Below are 27,510 nucleotides of genomic sequence, written 5' to 3' on the forward strand. Positions count from 1 at the left end.
GTGTTCAGCTGACATTTCAGGGGTAAGCTATACATATCACTTCTTTTTATGGGCACTTCCCCCGGAAAACCACGCCCCCCACGTCAATAAGCGGGAGAGGATGCTAAGTTACAGGCATCACTTTATGTGACAACTTTGTTTTATATCAATCTCAACAATGGCATAAAAAAGTGTGTTTTTAGATGTAAGGAGTTTTTTGTGTGTGTTTGTTTAACGCTGGATTTCATTGAAAAGTCTCAACCGAGTCATGAGTTGCATGTGGTAAGTAAGACTTCTGTGTTACGTTGGAAATCGGCGTGAAAGTACATTATATAAATGACACAAACATGTAGTAAATCATAAGTTGTTTTATATACAGTGTTGCATGACTCGTATTCGCTCCTCCCGCAGTTCGTAACTCCTCCTTTTGATTTTTTTGGTACGTTATCATAAAGAATTGGTAAAGCTAATCTTTCTTTTTAAAAATTAAGTTAAACAATTTCAACTTGAATTTATAAGTTATATCAACTTTTTTAAGGCAAAACTTAAAAAGGTAGGTTGAATTTACTTGCAGTTGTTTTAACTTCATGCTGCTTTTTTTTACAGTGCACAAATTCTCGAGAGATCAGGCTGGACCTAACTTTCCCTAGTTTAACTTTATTGCTAACAATATTATTTAAAAACAACTTTTTTGTGCTTATTGTTGGATCTTAAAGGTATTGCGGAGGATTTTCTTTTTCCGGGTGGATCATCAAGACTATTGGTCCTCCTAGTTGTCAATCAGGAGAGTTGCGCAATTGCATTTTTTTAAAAAGTGGAGAAGGCGTTATTTACTAAAATTCGGGAAAATTCTCCGCTACACCGTTAAAATACAATGTGAAAAAGGTTGGATAAAAGCGTCTGCTAAATTAATAAATGTACGACATAAACATTTTATTTTTATCAGTATGTGTTTTCCCTGGGATTGATCCTATTTGCTCGACCTAATGTAATGCTTTACCACTGAGCTATCCAGCTGTTTCTTGATGTAAATGTGGGCGGCGCAATCTTTGAGCTTTCTTGTTTATGTCTTCCGGTGAGCCACTAAAGCTAATGGTAGTCTGTTGCGAAGGACACAAGTGTGCCGTTTTGACTGGCTGTTTAATGTTTATTATGAAATCCAAGAAGACTGACAATTTGTGCAGTTAGGGGTTGCCATAATAGCTAATACAAATGCAGTAAATCTCTACAAAAAGTTTTTTTTAACCATAATCCATGCACAAGAACTAAATGTGTATGTGGCGCACATGCACTCATGATCTGTATTTACAAATCCATCCAGTAAAACCTTTCATAGAAACAATAAATACAATAATTGTTTAAAAACAACTAATATTATGCTGATAAAAATAAGCAGATATATTTAATCTGCTACTATATATTACTACAAAAATGCAATTAAAGTACAGAATATATACAACATAATCTGCTTAGTTAATGTTTATAATAGTTCGTAATGTGTTTGCTTTTGTTATGTTTTAAATGAAAAAGCAAATACTTTATAAAGTAAGCAAATAATTTCATAAGCTAGTGTGTAAGAAGCGATGTGATAATATTTTGATAAAACGAAAACAATACTCAATACATGGAGTAGTTAAATATGTTTATTATGGTTTGTTCAAATAACTTACAATGTTTTGAATGAGAAAGATACTGCGGACTGTGTTGGACCGTGTGAAGCGCGACGTGTCGCCATAAACAAGTCTATTAAAAATTGCAGTTTTAAAAAAACTCACACCAGAGGGACAGTTGTGACATTTTAAACCAGCCCCTGAAAAGTTAAAAACACAAAGTCTTGGTAAATCCCATGTACAAACACTCGACTGACCTTCCCATTGTAAAGATACTGGTATGTCTCTGTGCTTTAATATTTGCACATTGAAGACCCATCACCTCCGATCAACAACACAAAATGATTGAATATATCTTTATATATCAAGCCACTTCTTAATTTCAACCTCAAACTAGTTCATACATGGCAGGTGTAGTAAATATTAAATGTTTAAATCATGTTTTATGCGTGCTCCCACGAAACGGAAGTATCGGACCGGAAAGGAAATACGTCACATTACTTGGAAACAGGTGGATATGGATCAATATTTATTCTTATTATTTTATTATTCTTGTATCATATTTGTTAACAAAAGCTTAAAGAAAAACATATTTAATGTTTCAGAGTTAAATGTGAATTAACCTTATTGTGTGAATAAATAAATAATACCTGTATATAAGTGTTAAGCTCATCCTGTGAAAAAGACAATTCAATTCTTAAATCACAATTATTATAATCAGCTTTGGCAGAAGGTGTTCCTCCCATTGATAATTTACACCTCAGGTAATAAATTATCAAAGCTAGAACTAAGCACAGAAGTTCTCCATCTGCTAGTTACAGAGCTAAACCTAAAAATTACATCAGACTCATTACAGCTCCATTTCATTTAACCTAGAAGGCATCTCTGTCAGAGAGTACCTCTCCAGGTAAATTAAGGACCAATTAAGACCATGTGCTGCCCAAAATATTCCAAATAGCTTCAAGCACCGACTACCAAACCATGAGGACCATTTGACATCCCACAGTCAAGATGTCAAATGGTCCAAGATGCTTCATGTCCAGTCAGTTTGACTTTAATGCAACGTGTAAGCAATTAACTTAAAAGGTTCTTTGGAGAACCGAAAAATGGTTCTACTATGGCATTAATGTGCTTTTTTGAAGTGTATTTTCTGCTCTGCCCTCTTTGGCAAGCTGATAAAGAGAAGTCGTATGTTTTGATATTTGTTTGAGTACTGAATGGGTTTGTGCTGATTTGTTCCTCAGGGCTAGTGCACACAAAGCACAAACTGTCATCCACTCGGTTTCTCTGCCTATCAAAAATCTCTACGGGCTATTAAGCTGTCACGTCCCGTTCTCTCGGCTCCCAGCGGCTGATCTATTTATGAAGCGACGGGAGTCGAGCAGGTGTTTATCTGCATTAAATATCATCTTACCTGATTGGTGATGGATAAAAACTCTAAATGTCTTGTTGCATTGTAAATGTTTGATAAGGCCTGAGTGACAAGCAGCACGAATCATAAGATTTTTCTGATTTTGCGCTTCATTTCTTTATTTGACAGGATGGACGAATAACTCTGGGATATGGATATCTGCAATCTCTGTTGTGTATCTTCATCTACAGGGAAAGAACAATGAGATATAGTGGAAATAATTTTTAATCTGAGTCGAGACCAAGACCAGAGATCGAGTGTTGAGTCCGATTCAGGACCACATCTGGGGCCCTATTATACACCCGGCAATGCGCGACTAAATTGTCTTTTGCTAGTTTCAACCCGGCGCAATTATCATTTTCACGTTTAACGCCACAATGTTTAAATAGCAAATGCATTGCGCCCAATTTTGCGCCCATGGGCGTTCTGATCTGAAAACAAGATGTGTTCAAGCGCAGTTGGCGCGTTGCTATTTTGAGGCAACTAAAATAGACTACGCCATTGACCAACTAAAACCTGGTCAAAAGTCTATGGCGCAATATGTTTTTTGTTATTTAAAGAGCATGTTAGTAATATGCGATAATGCGGGTTTGCTTATCACACACATGAATGCTCAGCAGCACATAAACGCTTTTAAATATGAAAGATTAAAGGATTGAAATGTAAAAGATTATTATTGAGTCTCTTGGACATAAATGAGGACCGATTATTAGACGTTAGAAGGCGTGAAGAGCTGCTTCACCAGTAGCCTGCCTGATAAGTAAATAAATGCTTTGCTTTAAACAAATGCATCAATTTTTAAATGTTTTTAAATGCTATACGGATTTATTGTATATGATGACTCTGTACCTGTGGATATGGTGAGATGAAAACCATTTTAAGTAATGCTTTTTAAAAATCCCATGGGCTGTCTGAGTGCTGAAACGCTTCGGCTCTCCGCACGTTTGTAAATTCTTTATCTCTTGTTTGTATTTTTAGAGTACAAACCTTTTCTTGCATATTTGCAAATTATTTTACAGCAATTAAAAGCCTGCTATTTTTTGTTTTATGACTAAAAGAAAACGGCTTTTAAAGGTTTTAATACCAAAAAATTACAATTTCACTAAAAATGAAAACAACACAATTTTTACATTATTCTTAAACTGGTGGTCTTCTTCCTCCGCTTAATTTTTCAGTTTACAAAGTCCGTCATCTAAATAGGGATTAGACATATAGCGCCAGCGAAACTGGCTTTTAAAGGGGATGAGAGATGAGACTCTCATTGGTTTATTGCACGTTACACCCAAAACACACCCATTACTCATTATGAGAATAGGAACAATCTTGGACTTAGACTCAAGTTGGACTCTACTACAAAACTGATATTTTAAAATTCTTACCTTACACACCACTTTATAATCATCCTGCTAGGCTTAGGGCTGAGTAATAAGATATAATATACAATTTTTGGTTAATTTATATGAACATTTAAAATGTAAAACATTAGGCATACCAATACGTTGCCCAAGTAATGGCAAAGTTACTTAATCCAAGCCAGAAAGATTTTTTTTATTTCATTATCAAATCTATTTTAAAACAATATTTAAACTGTAATATGTATTGATATAAACAATATATATTTTGCCATATATTATATGTACGTATAGATTCATGCAAACCCTTTTGTCCACTTTTTCATAAGTATGTGTGTTCCTCTCACTATAAAAATACTGGGTTGCTTCAATATATGTTTGGATGAAATATAGACAAGCCCAATGATTGGGTGAAATTAACCTAGAAAATGTCCATAGTTGACCCAACCAAGGGTTAAAACAAGCCAATAGTTTTTAGAATTTGGGGTTCAAACTAGGGATGCACTAAAAGTCTGCCAACCAAAACAATTCAGCCGCAAAAAGCAAATAAGCATCTTTCTCGGACACGTTGCCAACATGTTTGCTTCATTTATAAGGAGTGCACGGCTCTCACTCTACACTGGCTACTATTTGAAAGCATCATCAAAAACAATGATCATGATTGATTCGTAAAATCACTTTTTCAGCCGAACACTGCAAATGCTTTTTTTGCTATTTTTGGCCAAATAGTTTTGGTTGCCGAAAATTCGGTGCATCCCTAGTTCAAACCCATGACCTTTGTGTTACCTGAAGTACAGAAACACCATATGAACCTTACTGTACATAAAAATTATGATTTTAGTGAGGAGTGCACAGTTATGAGGTAGAACAAATACTGTGCTTGTTCGTTTAGAGGTACTCTACCTTAAAGTGTAAAACATGATGGTAAAATCTTCTTCCACTAATCACTGTGGTCCAGCACTGTAGCTTTGCAAAATGCCAAACACTGGAAACCGAAAAAATCTTCCATTGTGTATGAATATTTCCAACACCTGGCCCGAGGACACCATTCCATTTTCTATGCCATCCCATGGACGTTTTCCCGGTGCTGGACGACATTTCCTCCATTCACTCCCTTGCCCGCCATTTTAATTGTCAAATAAACAGCTCTCCGGGGCATTTGCTGCCATTCTACAGTGTCTGTCTTCATTTTCTGCCATATAAAGCAACACGTCTTAATGGTACAGTATTTAGAAGCCATCGCTCCCCCAGTGCACAGTAAGAAAAATAAATGCTTCAAATCACTACCACGGGCATTTTGTTAGTCCAGATTGCATTCTGTGCAACAACAAGGGCATAGCTCTTGATCAAAAAGTAATTACTTACTAGCTGTAAGCTATGGGCTCAGCTGAAATGCATTGTGGGAGTATGCTGCATTGTGTCCTCTGCAGTACCTCACATTTCCTCTAAATGCTAAAGATTCGAAGCACGTTATAAATGTGTCAATGACGACAGCTTGAAATCCAGTAGTTCAGAAAGCCAGATTTCACCTCAATGACTGATCGAACTCTTAAAGCACTTCGGCAATATAGCAAAGTTATGTGAAGATGTACCAGGTCTCATGAGGCCAACTATTGACATAACTTTGGTCCAGATTGCAAAATGGTGATAAATAGTATTATAACTGGTAAAACTTTACAATAAGGTTTCAAATAAGGTTGCATTTATTAACATCAGTTAATAGATTTGTCCAATCTATTTGAAACAAGAAAAAACAATTAAACCTGACATCAATTGCATGCATGACTTTGGTTTTCCTAGCTCAAATTGAAGCTTGAAATTTTGAAGGATGATTGCCGTCGTCATGTTGGCCGCGCGTCACCAGAAAACCGACCTAACTCGACGGTAGTAACAACAGTGGCAGTTCACCCGTCACTCAAGTGGCCACGCCCTTAATTATTCACGCCCTTTAAGGCTTAACTCATTCCCCACCAGCCTTTTTATTTAAAGTTGCCTGCCAGCATTTTTTTTGATTTTCACAAAAGTTTATTGGAAGAATCCTTCAAATAGGGTCAATTAACATCCAAAATGCATGGAAAACCAAGAACGCACTGCTTTCTTTTGCTTTTCAAAGCGCTCTCCTGTGAACACGAGTTTTGTTTCAGATGCGTCTATATTTGAGTGCGCTTGCCGCGCGTCTAGATGTCAACTAAACTTGAGCGTGAATGGCCTCTTAGGGTGTTTTCACATCTGTAGTTTGGAACGAACCAAAATTCAGTCATGTGATAAGATCCACATGACTCATTGGCCACATGTATTTGAATGTATTTCCTAAACTGCTTCTCGATTTGGTCAGAATCAATGTGAGCGAAATTCCAACAGAACCCTGGAAGTAAACAAAAAGGAGGCAAATACAGCAGACACCATGGACAGATGGCAAAGTAAGTGTTTTGGTTAATTTCATTAATGTTTATTTTTTTAATCAGTGGATACCACTGTTCAACTAAATGAATATAACATAGCAAAGATGAATGCACATTTATATATTGATTCACAGTGATGGGAGTAACGCGTTACTGTAACTCCACTACTTTTAGCAGTAACGAGCATGTAACGAAGTATTTTTTTAAATCAAGTAACGCAATTACAATTACTGAAATTTAAATGAGTTCGCTACTCGCGTTACTCTATTTTGTAAAAAATAGACAAGACATATCTGACGTCGCAGGACCATATGGCGGCGCAATGAATCATTACACTTCATCATAGCTGACAGTGCATTTAGAATGAACATGAAAAATCTAAACGGGACAACATACCTTTGTTTAAAAATTGTGCGCAAGTCATAATTCATCCGGTCTCATGTTTGTAAATTATCTTCACCAAGCAATCGCATTATGACATCAACTTGCATTTGTAGTCCACAAAGGTAATACATTTGAAAAATGTTCATATATTCTTAGATGTTTACATCGGCTTCATGGAAGAGAACGATCCGCAATTGTTGTTTCCACTAAAATATTTACACTGCGCTGTACACCCGTGTTAAAACTCCATAGTATGTGTGAGCTCGCTTTTAGTTTTAGTTTCAGTCTCTCTGTATCCAAAAAAACAATCCACTCGCTCTGTGTCCGCCTGACAAAACAATCCACTCGCTCTGTGTCCGTCCGACAAAACAATCCACGTAGCCTACTCCGTTTTCTGATTAAATATCTTCCTTTAATCCTGTGTATCATTTAAATCCAACAGAAAACAAACAATATATGACCAAAGAGCGCAGTCCCTGCCGCGAGCTTCACAAGCTGTGTTCCAATTCAAGGGCTGCACTACTAAGCATGCGATAAAAGGTGAGCACTCGGTCTTTCAAGGCGCTCAGAAGATCGCAAAGAGAACTGAAATGAGACGGTCTAACCTTCGGAGGACCCATAATATGCGTCACCTGCTGCACGCACATCGCGCTTGTCAGCAGGACACAGCGGAGATGTTTCTAACTTATTAAAATAAATATGAAATCAGAAAAATTATAATTTATTTTAGAAAATATTACATGTTGACACAATTGTCTCCAAATTTTTAAAGAGACACTACACATTTTAACACATTTTATATTTTTGTAAACATGCAGAATATTTGTCTAAATGGTCTAAATGATATACATAAATAAACTAAGTTTACATATTAAGATAATTTCTAACAAAAATATTCAAAGGTTGAATCTAAAGCAAAATACGCTCCTACAGTATATGATATATTAGAGTCTTACGTGTAAAATAGCCCATCCATATCATTTTACTGTTTGACTGTTCATATTTACATTTAAAAAGAAGACATAAAAGTAACTTAAAAGTTACTTTTCTAAGTAACTAATTACTTTTGATATACAGTAACTGGTAGAGTAATTCAGTTACTTTTTAAAAAAAATAACTAGTAACTGTAACTAATTACTAATTTTCAGTAACTTGCCCAACACTGTTGATTCAATAGATTTATAGCATTTTGAAAAAAAACTGGATTTATTGCATTTTGTGGAAAAATCATTGGTTTTTATAATATGTATTTGAATTTTTGGATTTTTTTATGTTTGTATAACCTAAAGATGCTATGTGAAAGTTTGTAACAGAAAATAGTGGTTTTCATCTTGTCATTTTCTTGTTATAGAAAACACGTTTAAACCGAAATTAGTAAAAAATTGATTTATTGCGTTTTGGAACCAAACTCTTCAAATATTATCAACCCAACAGATAATCTCAAAACCCACCATTTTAAATATATATATATAAATATGGGGGAAAAGACAAACAATTTTGTTCACTTTCAGTAGTTTTTGAATAAGTTTAATTGAATACTATTAAAATACCTTGGTAGGGCTGCACAATTGTGGCAAAAAATTATAATGATACTTTTAAAAATACAAAGAGGTTGTACAAGGCTGCAAAGAACAGTTCACTTTTGCAGACATGTGGCTACTGAGGATTTAATGATATTTTTTTAATATAGTCAGTTATGAACTGAAATGGGCCGGTCTAAGGCATGAAACTTCAGGGCTGAAAATGAGTCCCACTCCGACCATGGTATTGCCTTTCGTTAAGCTTGTTTTTGTGTTTTCCAAACAGTTTACTTTGAAAAGGTTTGCAGTAATGCAGATTGTCACACTGGTGCTGACCTGCCCAGGTCAGTTAATGGAGCTGTCTGTTCACTGGATTACTGAAGTCAATGACCTTACCATCTGCTCCTGATTCCTCAACGACAAACACTTTCCCTGTCTGACACTGGGCCAGGATGAAATACAATCCCCATTAAAGGGAAAGTTGCTAATAATGCTTTATCAATTAGCCCCATTGCTATTGATTGATGTCTAGCAGGTGGTATGAGACTATTATGTCCGTTTAGGGGTACAATGTCCGCTTCCTCTGCTTTTTCAATGTTCATTAATGTCCAGGGTGTACATGAGCTGGTGCCTAAATCAGAACTATTGCTCTTTAACAGCCCATTAAAACTCGCTGTGTATCATTGCTGTGAAAAATCTTTGTATTTCTATAGCGCTTATCCCAGATAATGTTTATTGGCCACCATTTTGTTAACACCCGCAGGCGGCTATTTACTATTGATTCAGTGCAATTAAGTACATCTGCTGAAAGATCGAAATCTACAAAATAATTACTGTTTGTTTTATATGACAACAATGGGATCATGAATTATCATATTTTTTTATACCAAACCATACAGAATTATTAATTAATTAATTTATATTTTTGGTCAATTCAATGAATGCATACATGCTTTCTATAATAAAATAACCAAGCAAGGCTTTTTTTTACATTTAAGCAATATTATCTGTTATCTATTTATCAAGTCTGTAGGCAAATGTTTCCATTTTTAAAAATAATTAAAAACTATGAATAAAGTGCTTTCTCAGAAGGGAACCACACAATTGCTTTTTATTTCATTATTCACAATGTATGACCAGAAGGCATGAGGTCCTAAGAAAAACAATTAATTTAATGAAAGACAAAAAGTCTGCATGAACTTAATTACGCTCTTCTAAAATTATGTTGACAGGGTGGCCATAATTCTCACAGGTTTCTGAGAAATACCCATAATTCATTTTAACTCAGGGCAAAAAGTGACTCAGAGAACAAGGCTCAATTTTTCCTTATAATTCAGATGGTACAAACAGGATACAAAAAAATCCATTGTACCTGGAATCTCTGGAATTCACAACCGACTTGGCAGAAATCTTCCTCATAAATTAAACGTGATTGTACTAATCATCTTGGTTGAATACACTGGAGTTTTTCCAAAGAACGAGCAAAACAACCCCAAAATGTTGGCACGGATGAAAATTATGATAATTTGCTTATTTAACAAAATAAATGAAGGGAATCAGATCCAGAGGAACTTAATTTGCTTAGACAAATTTCCTTTCCATTCATTTGCTTAAGAAAATATTAACGAAATTCATCCTGCAAAACGGGAACGAATGAATTGGATTATTAAAAAGTGTTGTCTAAACAAAACCAAGAATCTCTGCATAGCTAAAGACACTCATGGGCAAAATGTAATTTCACACGTATCGCACCGTCGGTGGAAAATCTTCTCCTAACAAGCATTTAAAGAGACAAATATTTCAGCTTATTTACGATTACTTGCAAAGTGACGCCACAAATTACTTTGCACAGTATGTTGGAAATAAGATGTTTTCAGGTTTGATAAACCATTGATCCCCTACAACAAAAACCTTATTGATCCCCTATGATAGGCTTTCAAAATCAAAAAATCTAATATGATGGTATGATTGACTGCCATTTATAATCCATGCACCTAGTTAAAGGAGTATATTAATGCGATAGGCTGAATGCAGGGCGAGTCCATCCACTGTCATAATTGATTTCTATTTGAACAGATATGTCTTTATCTCTCCCCTGACTTAGCTTAGGTTCCTCAGAAGAGAGGATGAGAATTCTATGTGTGTTAAAACAGGAGGCGAGATGCTTTGAACTGGCCAGAGAAATACAATTGAGATAAGTTACTGGAGACAGGTAATGAGAACCAATAGACTCCCAGGAAAGAATCAATAATGGACACTGATACACAAGAGAGGAAGGACACATAGCAGCATTATTCTTCATTCGAGTAAACACGGCAGGTATAAAGAAGACGTGCATTAAGCCGACAGACACAAAATAGTTGTCGATAGCTTGATATTTGCAAAGGAAAACATCCTTTGATGAGATCAGACTGTCTCAAGATATTGATGGCTAAAAGTCTGATAAAAATAAAGGATTATGGGCAGTCTGACGTTTAATGATAAGAAGGAGATATGACATTTTGAAATATTAATAGAAAATGTCAATCTTACCAAAGCATATTGCAATAAAAATGTTTTGCATGTGACATTATTGCAATGCAATGAGAAAAAAATCAAATTATTTATTTCAATCTTTTTGTCTTATTCTACTGATAGAATATCAAAACAATTTTAAAACAAGAAAAATTGCTATAAATTAAGAGTTCATATGCAAAAGCTGCTAAACGCCACCTCAATCAAAAATGAGATAATGATATTAACCAAATGCACAGCATGTATTAGACATTCACTTAATACTTAAAATAAATACTGACTTTTGTAAATTTTTGTTTACTATTTTAGTTTAGTTTGCAACTGTTTACTACACTCACCTAAAGGATTGAAATGGTAAATGGACTGCATTTATATAGCGCTTTCATAGACCAATGGCCATCCAAAGCGCTTTACAATTTGACTCACATTCACCCATTCACTAACACATTCATACACCATCACACACCGACGAACACCATACTAATACTGTATTTGACCCCCTTTCACCTTCAGAACTGCCTTAATTCTACGTGGCATTGATTCAACAAGGTGCTGAAAGAATTCTTTAGAAATGTTGGCCCATATTGATAGGATAGAATCTTGCAGTTGATGGAGATTTGTGGGATGCACATCCAGGGCACAAAGTTCCCGTTCCACCACATCTCAAAGATGCTCTATTGGGTTGAGATCTGGTGATTGTGGGGGCCATTTTAGTACAGTGAACTCATTGTCATGTTTAAGAAACCAATTTGAAATTATTTGAGCTTTGTAACATGGTGCATTATCCTGCTGGAAGTAGCCATCAGAGGATGGGTACATGGTGGTCATAAAGGGATAACAGGGTCAGAAACAATGCTCAGGTAGGCTGTGGCATTTAAACGATGCACAATTGGCACTAAGGGGCCTAAAGTGTGCCAAGAAAACATCCTCCACACCATTACACCACCAGCCTGTACAGTGGTAACAAGGCATGATGGATCCATGTTCTCATTCTGTTTATGCCAAATTCTGACTCTACCATCTGAATGTCTCAACAGAAATCGAGACTCATCAGACCAGGCAACATTTTTCCAGTATTCAACTGTCCAATTTTGGTGAGCTCATGCAAATTGTAGCCTCTTTTTCCTATTTGTAGTGGAAATGAGTGCTACCCGGTGGGCTCTTCTGCTGTTGTAGCCCATCTGCCTCAAGGTTGTGCGTGTTGTGGCTTCACAAATGCTTTGCTGCATACCTCGGTTGTAACGAGTGGTTATATCAGTCAAAGTTGCTCTTCTATCAGCTTGAATCAGTCGGCCCATTCTCCTCTGACCTCTAGCATCAACAATTTATGCCCACAGGTCTGCCACATACTGGATGTTTTACCCTTTTCACACCATTCTATGTAAACCCTAGAAATAATTGTGCATGAAAATCTCAGTAACTGAGCAGATTGTGAAATACTCGACCGGCCCGTCTGGCACCAACAACCATGCCACGCTCAAAATTGCTTAAATCACATTTCTTTCCCGTTCTGACATTCAGTTTGGAGTTCAGGAGATTGTCTTGACCAGGACCACAACCCTAAATGCATTGAAGCAACTGCCATGTGATTGGTTGATAAGATAATTGCATTAATGAGAAATTGAACAGGTGTTCCTAATAAATCTTTAGGTGAGTGTATATCTTACTACGCCCAAAGAAGTGTTTTTTTTAAAGAGGTGGAGATTTTGCAAAAAAGCTTGCATGCACTTAGAGGGTTTTGCAGTGAAAACAGTCAAATTTGTTAAATACCAATGAAATGACTTAAGTGACACATGTGAAAATAAGGCATTTTGTTTACTGATTAATAACATTTGCATTGCCATTAAACGGAAATTACTGAATGGAAACATAATGATAAAAATTAGAAAACTTTGTTTGCATCTGAACTCTGAATATTCTGAATTAAGCTTATTTATAATGCTATTTTGCTTCTCAAGTAAATGTATCTTGTTTTAAAATATTGTAATTATTTCTCCTACATGAATATCTAACTTTAATAATCTAATAAAAAGTCTGAAGATACCTGCTCAATGTAAAATAATGGTAGTTGAATGCTGTAAATCCTCATACGCAGCAATGAATGTTACACCTACAGTAACTCCTGGCCAGGCTTTTAGACTCAGGAGAGATGATGCCTTTAAGAACACTGCTGACAGCACATTGTGAAAGTTAGGAAAGATCAATGTGAGTACCTTCAGAAACTTACACTGCTGGACATCTATGTGTCCTTCATCTCTGGCCAAATGCTGGTCGTACATCAGCAGTACAGAGGCAACAGTGTCATATACAGGCCTTGTACTGTCTCACTGTTGGCAACCGACTGTATTCAGACAGGGCGACAGCTACCATACCAGAGACATGCAATGCTCAGGCTAACATAAGCCATATTACAACCAACATTAAAAGCAGATAAAATCTATATTTAGAAATATTTTGATACTCCCTGTCATCAGATCCTTAATCAAAATTAATGCATAAAAATGATCTGTTGTGGCCATTTAAAGGGGAAATATCAAAATTGAATATAGTGCTATAAATGGGTCCCCAGTGGTTCTATCAACCTATAAATGTGAAAACCCAGTAACTTAGTTTTGGCAAACCATTTTCTGCAAGCATGTGAAAAAAATAGGTAATTTAAATTTGGCTCCCCTTGTGATGTCAGAAGGGGATAATACCGCCCCTTAATCTGCACTAATCCAACCACAGGATTGCCATTTAGCAGAGATCAGCTCATTTGAATTTTAAAGGACACACCCCAAAATGACAAATTTTGCTCATACCTACAATCTGGCAATTTTAACATGCTATAATAAATGATGTATTTTGAGCTAAAACTTAAAATGCGTACTCTGGAGACACCAAATATTTATTTAACATTTAAAAAAAGTCTTGTGAAATGTCCCCTTTAACAAAATGTATTTGTTTATATTTTATTTATTATTTTGTTTATTATTACTGTTATAATATTATGTGTTTTGGTTTAATTTAATTAGTTTATTATGAAAGTCAGAAGGTAAATGTTATTGTGGTAATAGATAAAAAAATATACATGCCGGGAAAAATGGAGTGGGTCAGACAAACTTTTTTGACCACTTCTTAAGTTTTGTTTGTTTCCTTAGTAAGAATTTTGTTTCATAGAATTTGTTACATAATTTTAATTAATGTTTTGTGAGTAAGTTTTGTAAATACAAATAAATAAAAGTAACAAAAGGAACGTCGTGTGGGCTGAAGTACGTAACAAAATACAACCCACTGTCATGTTTCCACAGCCTCGGGAAAAGGCCAAATCCACATGATCTTTCAAGCATTTATTAAAGACATTTACAGTAAATAACACCCAATGCCCTGGTGTGAAAAAGTGACTGCCCCATTTAGAGTCGAAAACTTTAAAAGTCAGGAGTGTGAAAACTGAAAAGTGTATGTGCTTCCGCTGGGTCCTAAAGCCACCCGCCAGGCAACTCTATAATGTACAGATTATTTCACCAGAATTTGGGGACAAAATTCAAAATGTATAAAGTAGACATTGGGGCGGTTTTCTCGGACAGGGTTCATATTAATCCATGACTGTAGGCCTTATTTATAATAGGACATTTAAGAAGTTTTTACAAACAAACAAAGATCTGCTTAGTTGAAATTGAGCTGCAAAAGTCAAATAGACATGTCGAGTTTACGCTTGTAGTGTGCATTTACAATGCAACTCAGAGCATTCAAATCCAAATAAATAAATAAATAAAACAAATAAACTGTGTGACAAACAAAACAAAATGCTAATTGTCTAGTCTGTGCATGTGTCACAGACATATGACAAAAATGTACGCCTGTCTGATTTGATACCTTACAGCATATCCACCATCTTAAGAAATGCGACATTCTGCTGAAATTGTTGCGGCTCCCCCGCAGCATGTCATCCGCGCGTCAGTTCTCCCAATCAGCTGTCACGCTGTGAATTGGAGGTTTTAAGTTACAGATCACTTCTGAATCCCAGCGCGCACGTGATGTGCATTCGTATGCCCCTGCGCTGCCAACAAACACAGAAACATCCACTCGCTGAATGCAGACGAGTTTCCCTGCCTCCATGTGTGAGCGTAACCGCTCTTTAAAAAAATTCTGTTGACGCCGGGAACAATGTGTAGGTAGAAAGCTGAGCTGAGTACTAGTCAAACAGATCACTATCAACCGCGGGACATGTAAAATAACAAATACAGCGTGTTCGTCTAAGAACAGATAAAGCTGGGTGACATAGGCTACATATACTTATACCATGGGGCTGTTGCTTTATTCTGATTGGTTGAGAAATGTTACATGGGTTTGATTATTGTTCTGTAAAATGCACACATAACCTGTCAAATGTCTTAAAGGGAACATTTCACAAGACTTTTTTAAGGTGTCAAATACATCTTTGGTGTCCCTAAAGTACGTATGTGAAGATTTAGCTCAAAATACCATATAGATCATTTATTATAACTTATAATTTTAAAATTGCCACTTGTAGGTGTGAGCAAAAATGTCCTGTTTTGGGTTTATCCTTTAACATGCAAATGAGCTAATAAGATCCCCTTCTGACATCACAAGAGGAGCCAAATTTCAATAACCTATTTTTTCAAATGCTTGCACAGAATGGTTTACCAAAACTAAGTTACTGGGTTGATCTTTTTCACATTTTCTAGGTTGATAAAAGCACTGGGGACCCAATTATAGCACATAAACATAGAAAAAGTCAGATTTTCATGATATGTCCCCTTTAAAATAACCACCAGAATATTTTCTTAGCAATTTCTGTGGTATATGTGGTATAAGCAGAATAATTGATTCTGGTCCTTTAAATTATTAGAAAATAATGCACACCCACAGTGTAACGGTACAACACTCTAAAAATGGCTGGGTTATTTTTGACCCATAATGGATAAATATTGGACAGAACACGTGCTGGGTTAAAAATTGACCCAATGCTGGGTTATTATACCCCATGGTTGCATAACAACAACCCAACATTGGGTCATTTTTGACCCAGCATGGGGTAATTTTTGACCCAGCATGGGGTAATTTTGACCCAGCATGGGGTAATTTTTAACCCAGCACGTGTTCTGTCCAATATTTACCCATTATGGGTCAAAAATAACCCAGCCATTTTTAGAGTGAACGGCCCATCATCAATTATTCCTTACATATACAGGACCAGATTTACTAATATCTTGCATCAGCGCAAACGCCTCTTTTGTCATTAAAACAACTGCTGTCAGGGTTTACTAAGACATGTAGTGAAATATTAGCACTGAAAAGGCATACATAGTTGTTTTTTGACTGACCTTATTGCATATGCATTGGTAGGAGTATTCTTTAAGACGCAACATTTATGGGATAATAGTATTTAACTAGAAAATGCATTTCCGGAGGAACTGCAAAAGTGTGCTTGCCCTGGTGCCGCCAATTTAGTTTTTTTTATCTTGTGCATCCTCACATTGGAGTCCCAAGTTCATCTACAAAGTTTGGTTTCAATACCTGAAAGCGTTCCTGAGATATAAACTATTTCCTGTTTGGCGGCGTAAAATTTTAGACATTTTTTTTCTTTTCAGGTTGTGCATCCTCACATTGGAGACCAAAAAACATGTAGAAAGTTTGGCTTCAATACGTGAAAGCGTTCCTGAGATCTAAACTACTTCCTGTTTGGCGGCGTAAAAATTTAGAAAAAAATGTGTTCTTTTGACGTTGTGCATCCTCACATTAGAGTCCCAAGTTCGTGTACAAAGTTTGGTTTCAATATGTGAAAGCGTTCCTGAGATATAAACTACTTCCTGTTTGGTGGCGTAAAATTTTGGAAAAAAATGTGTTCTTTTGATGTTGTGCATCCTCACATTAGAGTCCCAAGTTCGTGTACAAAGTTTGGTTTCAAAATGTGAAAGCGTTCCTGAGATATAAACTACTTCCTGTTTGGCGGCGTAAAATTTTAGAAAAAAAATTGTTCTTTTGATGTTGTGCATCCTCACATTAGAGTCCCAATTACATGTAGAAAGTTTGGTTTCAATACGTGAAAGCGTAACTAAGATATAAACTACTTCCTGTTTGGCGACTACGCCACAGGTATCTTTTGGGCTGTGATGGGCAAACGCTTCCGAAAATCAAAAATCCTTCTAGTAACTTGTGAGGCTTGGTCCAAGTATCATGTACGTCCAGTTTCGTGAAGTTCTGACAAAATTTGTGACCTGTGAATGTTTTTTAAGGTTTTCTGTTCAATCCAACGACATGGATTTGTGACATCAGGTTTTCAAGCAACTTAGACCGGCACTGCCCGAACAATTTGAAGTTTGAACGGTGTCTCTGTGTCAAACGGCCTAGTCACAGGAACTGGCCAAAAATTAGGTCGGAATAATAATACGAAAACTTATGAAGAACAATAAGTGTGCTTTTGCAAGCACACTTAATTAAAGGAATCATGTAATAAACTAGTATTTGACCCAATGTTTAACCCCCGAAATAGTATGCCTTAAATTGCTTTAGTCATTATCTAATGGCGCTTTTCCATTGCATAGTACCCCACGGTTGGGTCGGGTCAGCTTACTTTTGGGGTTTATCCACTAGGTGCAATACGCAGTAACCAATACTTTTTAGTACCACCTCGGTTGGGGTTCCAAGCGACTCAAGCTGATACCAAAACGTGACGCAAAAAACACAGATGATCACTGATTGGTCTGAGAGAATCGTCACACCCAGCGTCATCGCTATAATGTAAAAGATTAGCTTTACCTTCATGCTAGCATGCGCTGTCTCGAGTAAACCTGTTGTCATCTGTGCTTTGCTGTAAGTTCCTAAACTCCCTTTTAGCAATGAAAAACATCCACAGGTTGACAATCAGGAACACTGTACCAGTTTTTTTCCAGATTTGCAGTTTGTGGCACAAACTATATGCGTGGCTCAGCGGAGCGCGTTGACTGACGCCATGAGTGTTTGTGCAGAAACCATCTGTGAAGTGTTACTAAACTCAATGGAAAAGCTAACCAAGCCAAAGTGAGGTGAGCTGACCTGACCCGACCTAAACTGTGGGGTACTATGCAATGGAAAAGCGCCATAAAAGAGATGTTGCGCCTGTTCTTTAGCGGGCACCTTGTCAGAGCATCACCTGCCAAATTTTTTTTTATTGCACTCTTAGACAAACTTGCCCTGTTTGGTAAATCTGGCCCATCATCTCACAGGAATGCCTAACTATTTTATGTGGTGGCTAATTTAAATGAATTAGTAGTGGATTATTCAAATACGATTATTCGAAAAAACAAGAATGAAGCCTTGCCCCTATACCAAATCTTCAGTGGCATGAAAGCACATTATAGTAAAATGTACAAATGAGATCGTACAATTTTATATAAATTAGTCTCAAATAAATGCCTAACACTCTCTTGGAGAGGACTGACAAAAACAATATGATAAAAGATGCTAATGTTAATAAATGAAATCATTAAAACAACCTACAATTCTGCCACCAAGTAATATACGTTCATTAGTCGAACTGTAGGCTGCAATTAATCATTTTAGCACATTAAAATATAAAATGTAAACGATGTACAGGTGTTATTATAAATAGACTGATCTACGATCTTTATGTTACATGGCAACTTTAAACAGAGCCTACATATGCGCTAATCAACTTTATTACATGCTGAAAGAACTGTAATGCAGTTATGTATCGAACATTTCAATCTGCAATAAAACAGCGCTTACTGCTTAAAAATTACCATATAAGCTACATATGTTTGCTCAATGCAGCCTCAGCTACAAAAATAATCAGGCCTGCTGTTGCCTTCATGAATTCAATAATGCAAAACAAATCCTTGAGCAGAAATGAAACCTTATTAATAAAAAATATGGGAAGCAGAAGTCCATTTAGAAATTGGCTTTTACAGAACACATTGGTTTCCAGGTCCTGTACACTACAAAAGTAAAAAGATCATATCAAGAAAGGATTTGTTTATAAGACCTCTCAAGTGTCATTTTGTAAACGCTGCAGGTCAGCCGTGTTTAGAGGTACCTGTAGCCGGGTCCACGTCACGCTCGATCAGGTGCTGATCTTGATGAACCCACTCGCCGTTGCATTTGAAGTAGATCTGAGTGGCAGGTGTAGACCGGCAGGTGAGGGTCACAGGCTTGTTTTTAACGATATAAACATCATCGGGCTCCACCAGGAAATTGGGCAGAAGGTCGGAGAAGGCCGCAGGAAGCGGATGCGTTACGGTGGCCGCATGCTCTCCACCTGTGACGAGAAGTACGAAACAAGTTTAGTCACAGGTTTCAGTTGTTCACACGCCCAAAAACCTTTCAGCAATGCAAACAGATAATGAGTGTATCAGATCTAATTTCACACTCTGAATAGCGTGAGCAGACAGATTGCTTGTGACACACCTGAGTGTAATACTAATGTGCATCCATTTTTGGTAGAATACAGAATGTCTTTTTCCAAATCACAGCTGATTAAAATCTCTTCCAATGCAGGTTCAATTTTTTTTGTGTAATAGAAAGTAATTTACTTACGCCCATGTCATCCAAGATGGTTATGTCTTTCTTTGTCCGTCAAAAAAAAAAAAAAAAATATATATATATATATATATATATATATATATATATATATATATATATATATATATATATATATATATATATATTTTTTTTAAGGAAAACATTCCAGGATTTTTCTCCATAAAGTGGACTTTAGTGGAACTTTAACAATTTGCAGTTTCAATGCAGTTTAAAATTGCAGTTTTAGTGCAGCTTCAAAGGGCTCAAAATGTTCCCAACCGAGGCATTAGGGTCTTCTCCAGCAAAACAATTGCCAGTTTTGTTCCCCCCTCATAAATATTTTTTAACTTTTTCCCCACCATTGACAAGTTATCTAGTCAATTAAGAGAAACATTTGCATAAAAAAAACGTGTTCCTCAAGAATTTTTATGTTAATCTGCAATACCGCTATAATCCCAATTTATGATGGCACACTTACCCAATTTATAAAGAAAGTGAATCCAAAACGTTATTTACTGATTTTAAACTCTGTGTATGTTTTGATAATCGTTCTGAATCTGATCCCTAACAAAATTCCTTCACAAAAATGCTATTATTTCAGCTTTTTGATAAAAATTTTTTTTAAAAGAAAAATGCCCATATTTAAGGTTTGTAAGCAGAGAAAAAAATATAGATATGGTGAAACGTTTTTTTCCCGTCTGTGTTTGTTTGTTTATTGTATGTTTGAAAGCGAAGGGTCTTTTCTTTCATTTGATATATTTGTATGTTATTTTTATGCTGCGTTTACACCGTCAAGCATGAGTGATTTCAATGTTAAGTCAATGTGAAGACGTGTTGACGCGCGTCTGGAGGTCTCGAGCACGGATGAGGCGTTTGGCGCGGCGTGGTAGACGCAATTCCGCCTCATTCGCGCGTCTAGTTCGTGCGAATGCTGCGAATTGAGCGCATGGCGCGGTACACGCGAATAGTGTTTTTAACTCATTCACCGCCAGCCTTTTTGAGAAAAGTTGTCCACCTGCATTTTTGTGATTTTAACAAAAGTATCACAAAATTCCTTGCAGGAAAAAATATCTTCTATAAATATATAAACATACAAATTATATCAAATTAAAGAACACACCCTCTGCTTTCAAACAAACAATAAACAAACAAACAAACAAACAAACAAAATGGGGGGAAAACGTTTCGTTATATATTTACTTTTTCCACTTAATTTATCCACTAAAATATAGATTTCTGCTCAAAAATACAACATTTTGAGCAAAAAGCTTGAAAAATTGCGTTTTTGTAAAGGAATTTATGTTAGAGATCAGACTCAGAATGACTATCAAACATAAAGGCAGTTAAAATAAATCATTAAATCTTTTTAACTTCCGTTTTTGATCAATTTGCCATCTAGTGGATAAAAGCGGTATTACACTTTCACTTTGAAATTCGTCCAGAAAGGCATATTTATTAGTTAAATATTACCTCATAATTGACGAGATAACTCGTCAATGGCGGGGAAGGAGTTAAGTGACACCCAAGTTGAAAAATTTGAACTTTGGTGGATTTTCGCGCTGCGTTAACCAATCAAGAGCCTGCTTGCTGCTGTGGCGGAGTCACTCATTCAGCATGAAGGCTTGATATTGCCCGTGAGCAGAGCTATACGACACAAGTTCTTATTTCTGGAGACAGGAATAAAAATGACCTCGCTTGGAAGAATGTCAGTGAGGACACTGGGCAAGTAAGTTGTAAATACACATTTCAGGTTTATCGGCCCGCGCCATTTATTTTCCCCCTATAGTAAGGTGACTAAATACAAACCGGTAACTCTCTCGATAAATGCACAATCAAAATCAGCCATCCTGCAAACAGACAACCGCATAGCACTTGCCCCTCCCACAAGAAGCGAATTTGCCTCTGACGCGCGTCAAATGCTTGCTTTTTCGCGCGTCGACTTTTCGCTCTAGACGCGCGAATATATTCAAACTGTTCAAGCGGCAAACTAGGCGCGGTAGACGCGATGTTGACGCCTGAAACGTGGTTGGTGTAAACGCAGCATTAGAATAATTTTTTTCTGGAAGGCATTTTGTAAAACTTTCGTGAAAATCACAAAAAAATGCTGGTGGGGAATGAGTTAAACCAAAACTTCTCATCTTGCACTAGCCGTGTGACCCGCCTGCGCGACCTTACATATTACGTAATCATGTCGAAAGACCACACGTTATATATGTGAAACGCAGACTTGCGGACCATTTTAAACAATAAACTGACACAAAGACATTAATTACTATCATTCCACATACAACAACATCAAAACGGTCCTCTTTAACCACACTTGTGAACACTGGAGCAGTAGTTTTGCATACATCATGCATCGACACAATTACGTAATACGTAAGGTCACGAGACTAGTGCAAGATGAGAGGTTGTGGTTAAAAGTACTTATTTATTAATTTATTTTTGGTGAAAATGACGATCGGTAGATAAGACCCTCGGTTGGGATCATTTGGAGACCTTTGAAATGCATTGAAACTGCATTTTTAAACTGCATTGAAATTGTGAGTTGTTGAGGTCCACTATATGGAGAAAATGTATATATATGGGATGTTTTCATCAAAAAAAAAATTTTCCGACTGAACAAAGAAAGACAAACATCTTGGATGACATAGGGGTAAGTTTTTAAAAAAAATTTAAAATGTGGATCCTGTAAAAGTGTTTTTTTTAAGTGTTGTAATCCCTTAAAGATGAGATTATAACTGGGCTGTATCATGTGTACGCCATGGATGTACAGAATGTATGATGCTAAAGAAATAAAACCTTATTATAAAGTGTTTCCCATAAATCTATAGAAAAGATGAAGTAGCTCTCATTTGCATATCACTTTCAGGATATAAATATAGCCATCACCACCACTTTTATATTGAATCTCTAGCATAACTATGTTTTGATATATACCATTACTATGATATAAAATTACACGGTACTGTGATATAATATATAGTCATACCACCCACCCATAGACGTGGTGTTAGAAATGCATGTTTTGTGCAGTATGGGTTTGTGTTACAAGACAAAGCAGGGTCCTATTTTCTCCTGAAAGAGATGTAATCCCCCCCACCGCACACAAACAATACGTGTGTAAGAGAAAGCGAGTCCTCTTGTTAACAGGCCGAGTAAAAAGCTTCTGAGTGAAATGGCCTTGTCAGGGTTTGCCTACAGCAGCGCTGGAAGACCATCTTTACTCTCTCTACTGTTAATCACAACCTTTTAAGATCAGAGCTGATGGACCGCAGGCCATAAATCCCCCTTACTGAATGACCGCAGCATTTCAAAATATACTCGTCGGGCCCTGTATCCAGAGCTTTAACTCAACTCTTTATTATGCCCGGACCGAACGCAGCGACGTGACTGCCAGCTGTTCGCTGACTGACGGGCCTCTATCACCAATGGGCTGCATCAGATGCGAGATAAAGGTGGGGTGTGCGCTCCCTGCTGTTTACGGATGAAAGATCTGTGTGACTTTGTGGGCGGAAATATTTCTTCTCTACGTGGATTTATGGAAGAAGCGCCGAGGCGGTTAGATCCGCAATGTTTGGAGAGATTCAATGAGAAATCATCATTAATCAGAGCTTGGCCCGTGCCGTGCGGAGAGAGCGATTCCTCTGTGTGGCTCGGGTAGAGACTGCATCCTATCAGTAATTTTGTTGCTTCATTTGTTAGTGGAAATGTTTTTCTGGTTTTTGTAATTAAGAATGAATTGCTAATTTATCCTTTTCCGCCCACAATGCAGAGCAATCAGCTTCGGCTCGCTGTTTAGTCTCTCTTCATATTGGCTGTCCAACGCCATTGTGCATCATACACAAACAGCCGCATGCTTTGAATAAAACACAAACACGCGCCGAAGTGCCTGATAGCCTCCAGGAGTGATTTTAAAATGGAAAGAGGAAAAAATCCATTTTTAAAGTAATATCAGTTTTGCTAATTGGTTATTCCCTCAGCACCGTTTCACTTTAAAGATTAGCTGCGGGAAGATTCTGTTTGACTGTTTTCAAGGGATGCACCGAATCCAGATTCTTTGGGTTCGGCTGAATACCGAATTCACCTCGTATCCGAATGCCGAATCCTACTCGCATCCTTTTTCCATTAACACGATAAAACAGATTAATAAAGTAAACAACGTCCACAGCAGTGTATTTTTCATTTTATTTTATTTTAACTAAAAAAAGAATAGCCAACATTATGCCAGGATGACAAGTGGGAAAAACTATTTTGACAATTACCATAAGCCTATACAAACCAAAACTTTTCGATAAAAGTGCAACAATGCAAAGTGTTTTTTCTTTTCTTTTTTTAAATTAGAATATGTTTGGTGACTTAACCGAAATTAATGTTATTGAACATTTACCCAATAAACATGGATAGTAGGCTGTTTAATTTTCGTTTATAACAGTAGGCTAGGCTACGATTAGAACAGATTTAGACGCAAATGTTTTAGACGCAAATGTTTTAAATGCAAATGTTTTAACAGCGGCGATGTTGTGTACTGCTTAGGGTCCTTGACGTCGACCAGCGTGGAAAAAAATCGAAGGTTCGTCCGAAACCGAACCCCGTAAAAAAAAACAGTATTCGGCCGAATCCGAATCCTGGATTCGGTGCATCCCTACTATTTTCACAAAAAAAAATGAACTAATATCTCTGGGATGTTTTCCATGTGCTCATCAGGAAAACTCTACAACTGGAAAATAATGGTTCTGACTGAATGGTTCTTTGAGGAACCAAAAATGGTTCTTCTATGACATCACTGTAAAATAATCTTTTAAGCACCTTTATTTTAAAAGTGTAGATCAAGATTAAGTTTAAAAGATTTTTATTTTTTTTCTATTCGATTTTTCTATTTTTTTATGCCAAAAATCATTAGGATATTAAGTAAAGATCATGTGGATCCATGAAGTTATTTTGTAAATTGTTTACCGTAAATAAATAAAAAATGTATTATTCATTAGTAATATTATTCATTTGGACAACTTTAAAGACAATTTTGTCAATATTTAGTTTTTGCACCCTCAGATTGCAGATTTTCAAATAGTTGTATGCCAAATATTGACCTATCCTAACAAACCATACATCAATGGAAAGCTTATTTATTATTTAGTATAAGAATTGCTCCAGAGTCACATATAACAATTTTATGACAGGATGTCAAGTATTGTAATACTAAAAACGTTTTGAGTTCAACAGATTGTGGTCCAAAAATGATCTACAGTAAATGGATTTAGCTACTTCTTTTGGTTCAAAAAAGAAAAATATATTTTATATATTAACTGGCATTTTTAACAGTGAACTGAACCGAAAGGCATAAAAAAATCAGTCAATTCTATAAGTCACTGTATAATTTACGAAGTGGGTCAGATTAAGGGTCGCAATTTTTTATTTGGTGACAAATTTTTGGTCAGCAATATTACTTCACAAAGCAAGAATCCAATATGGCTGTGAGGCGGGCCGTTAATATACAGCGAACACATATCTCCTCATGAAACAGCGACGCCATCGCTGACCTTTCCCGCACCTTTCTCATCTCCCGCCGCAGTAAAGCAGAGCCCGGGTCATGCAGATAGCATTAGCTCAAGTCATAAACGTCAGCCTCCAAGCTAAGACATTAGCAACATGCCATGTTAATGCCTTTCTGCTCATTTCCTTTTGTCATTTTGTGCGGCATGCTGACTTGCTAATTTATCAGAGTGAAATACAGTAAAGAGCAAAGCTATCGCTATTGAACCTCCTCTAATGTATCGTGTACGTGTTTAACTCTTAATGAAAACTAAATGTTCTGTGTCCAATGAAGGACATACATCACTTTCCAGTTTCATGTGTTATTGCCCCCCTCTTTTCTCTCTCGTGCTACAAGAGACAAGTAATTCATCTTACAGGGATGTTCATTCGTTTAAAACATGTTCAGATGAATTGGGAATTCAACCCTTTCGTTACAAACATGTCTATGGCAGTTGATGGTGCAATCAAGACAATTATTGCAGGTCAGAATGGCTTTTCTTTGTGCTGATGTAAGAGCAGGTGCTGTGGGATGTGGTCCATCTAATGAAGCTTAATTTGGCACATTGATGATGGCCATTAGCTCTTCATGGTGACCTTTTCTACAGCCAAGAGATTTAAAGATAAGAGCTCTGTAAACCACCAGACAGACTCGGCCAACACTGTCCAGGTGTGGCTTTAGGCAATGCTATCTGTCTGTCTGTCTGTCTGTCTGTCTGTCTGTCTGTCTATCTATCTATCTATCTATCTATCTATCTATCTATCTATCTATCTATCTATCTATCTATCTATCTATCTATCTATCTATCTATCTATCTATCTATCTATCTATCTATCCCTACCTACCTACAGTATCCATCTGTCTGTCTGTCTGTCTCTCCATCCATCCACCCACCCATCAACAGTATCTATCTAACTGTATATCCATCCATCGGTCTTTCCATCCATCAATCTATAGTATACATCTGTCTGTCAATCTATAGTGTATGTCTGTCTGTCTGTCTATCTTTACTATTTGTCTACAGTATCTGTATGTCTGCCTTTCTGTCCATCCGTCGGTCTACCAACCCACCCACAGTATCTATCTACCCGTCTGTCTGTCCGTCCGTCCATACATCTGTCTGTCCATCCATCCATCCATCTGTCCATCTATAGTATATGTCTGTCTGTCTATCTGTCTATCCATTTGTTTGTCCGTACATACATCTTGTCTGTCATTCTATACTATATATCTGTCTGTCTATCTTCATATCTGTCTGCAGTATCTGTCTATCTGTCCGTCCATCCGTCTATCCACCCACCCATCAACAATATCTATCTATTCGTCTATACTCCTGTCTGTCTGTCTGTCAAACTATAGAATGTTTTTCTGTCTATCTTCAGTATCGATCTACAGTATCTGTCTGCCTGTCTATCCATCAGCCACCCACCCATCAACAGTATCTATCTATCTATCCGTTTCTTTGTCCGTCCACACATCTGTCTGTCTGTCTGTCAAACTATACTATATGTCTGTCTCTCCATCTTCATTATCTGTCTACACTATCTGTCTGTCTGTCCGTTCATATGTCTATCCACCCACACATCAACTCTATCTGTCTGTCTGTCTGTCTGTCTGTCTGTCTGTCTGTCTGTCCGTCAGTCCGTCCATACATCTGCCTGTCTGTCTGTCAATCTATAGAGTATGTCTGTCTGTCTATCTTCAGGATCTATCTACATTGTCTGTCCGTCTGTCCATTCCCCCATCCGTCCACCTACCAACCCACTTATATATATATTCGTCCATACATCTGTCTGTCTGTCTGTCAAACTATAGTATATGTCTGTCTGTCTGTCTGTCAATCTATACTGTATGTCTGTCTCTCTATTTTTGGAATCTGTCTACAGTATCTGTCTGTCTGTCCATCCGTCTATCCACCCACACATCAACAGTATCTATCTATCTATCTATCAGTTTCAGGATCTATCTACATTGTCTGTCCGTCTGTCCATTCCCCCATCCGTCCACCTACCAGCCACTTATCAACAATATATATTATATTCATCCATACATCTGTCTGTCTGTCAATCTATACTATATGTCTGTCTCTCTATCTTCTCTATCTTTAGTATCTGTCTGTCCATCCGTCTATCCACCCACACATCAACAGTATCTATCTATCTATCTATCTATCTATCTATCTATCTATCTATCTATCTATCTATCTATCTATCTATCTATCTATCTATCTATCTATCTATCTATCTATCTATCTATCTATCTATCTATCTATCTATCTATCT

General features: G+C 36.8%; 1 protein-coding gene across 5 annotated transcripts in view; it reads right to left on the reverse strand.

Annotated features, from left to right (window-relative positions):
- The window catches only part of unc5a (unc-5 netrin receptor A), a 294,167-nt gene that overhangs the window by 118,938 nt on the left and 147,719 nt on the right, over nucleotides 1-27,510 (reverse strand). For all 5 annotated transcript variants that reach the window (XM_055179088.2, XM_055179086.2, XM_055179084.2 and 2 more), the window contains exon 2: nucleotides 19,211-19,432. Coding sequence is in view for 4 of the 5 variants with exons in the window: in XM_055179086.2 (XP_055035061.1) it covers nucleotides 19,211-19,432 (222 nt within the window). In the remaining variant the exon portion in view is untranslated. The remainder of the gene's footprint in view (nucleotides 1-19,210; nucleotides 19,433-27,510) is intronic.

This window comes from Misgurnus anguillicaudatus, chromosome 16 (assembly GCF_027580225.2).
Source record: "Misgurnus anguillicaudatus chromosome 16, ASM2758022v2, whole genome shotgun sequence".
NCBI lineage: Eukaryota > Metazoa > Chordata > Actinopteri > Cypriniformes > Cobitidae > Misgurnus > Misgurnus anguillicaudatus.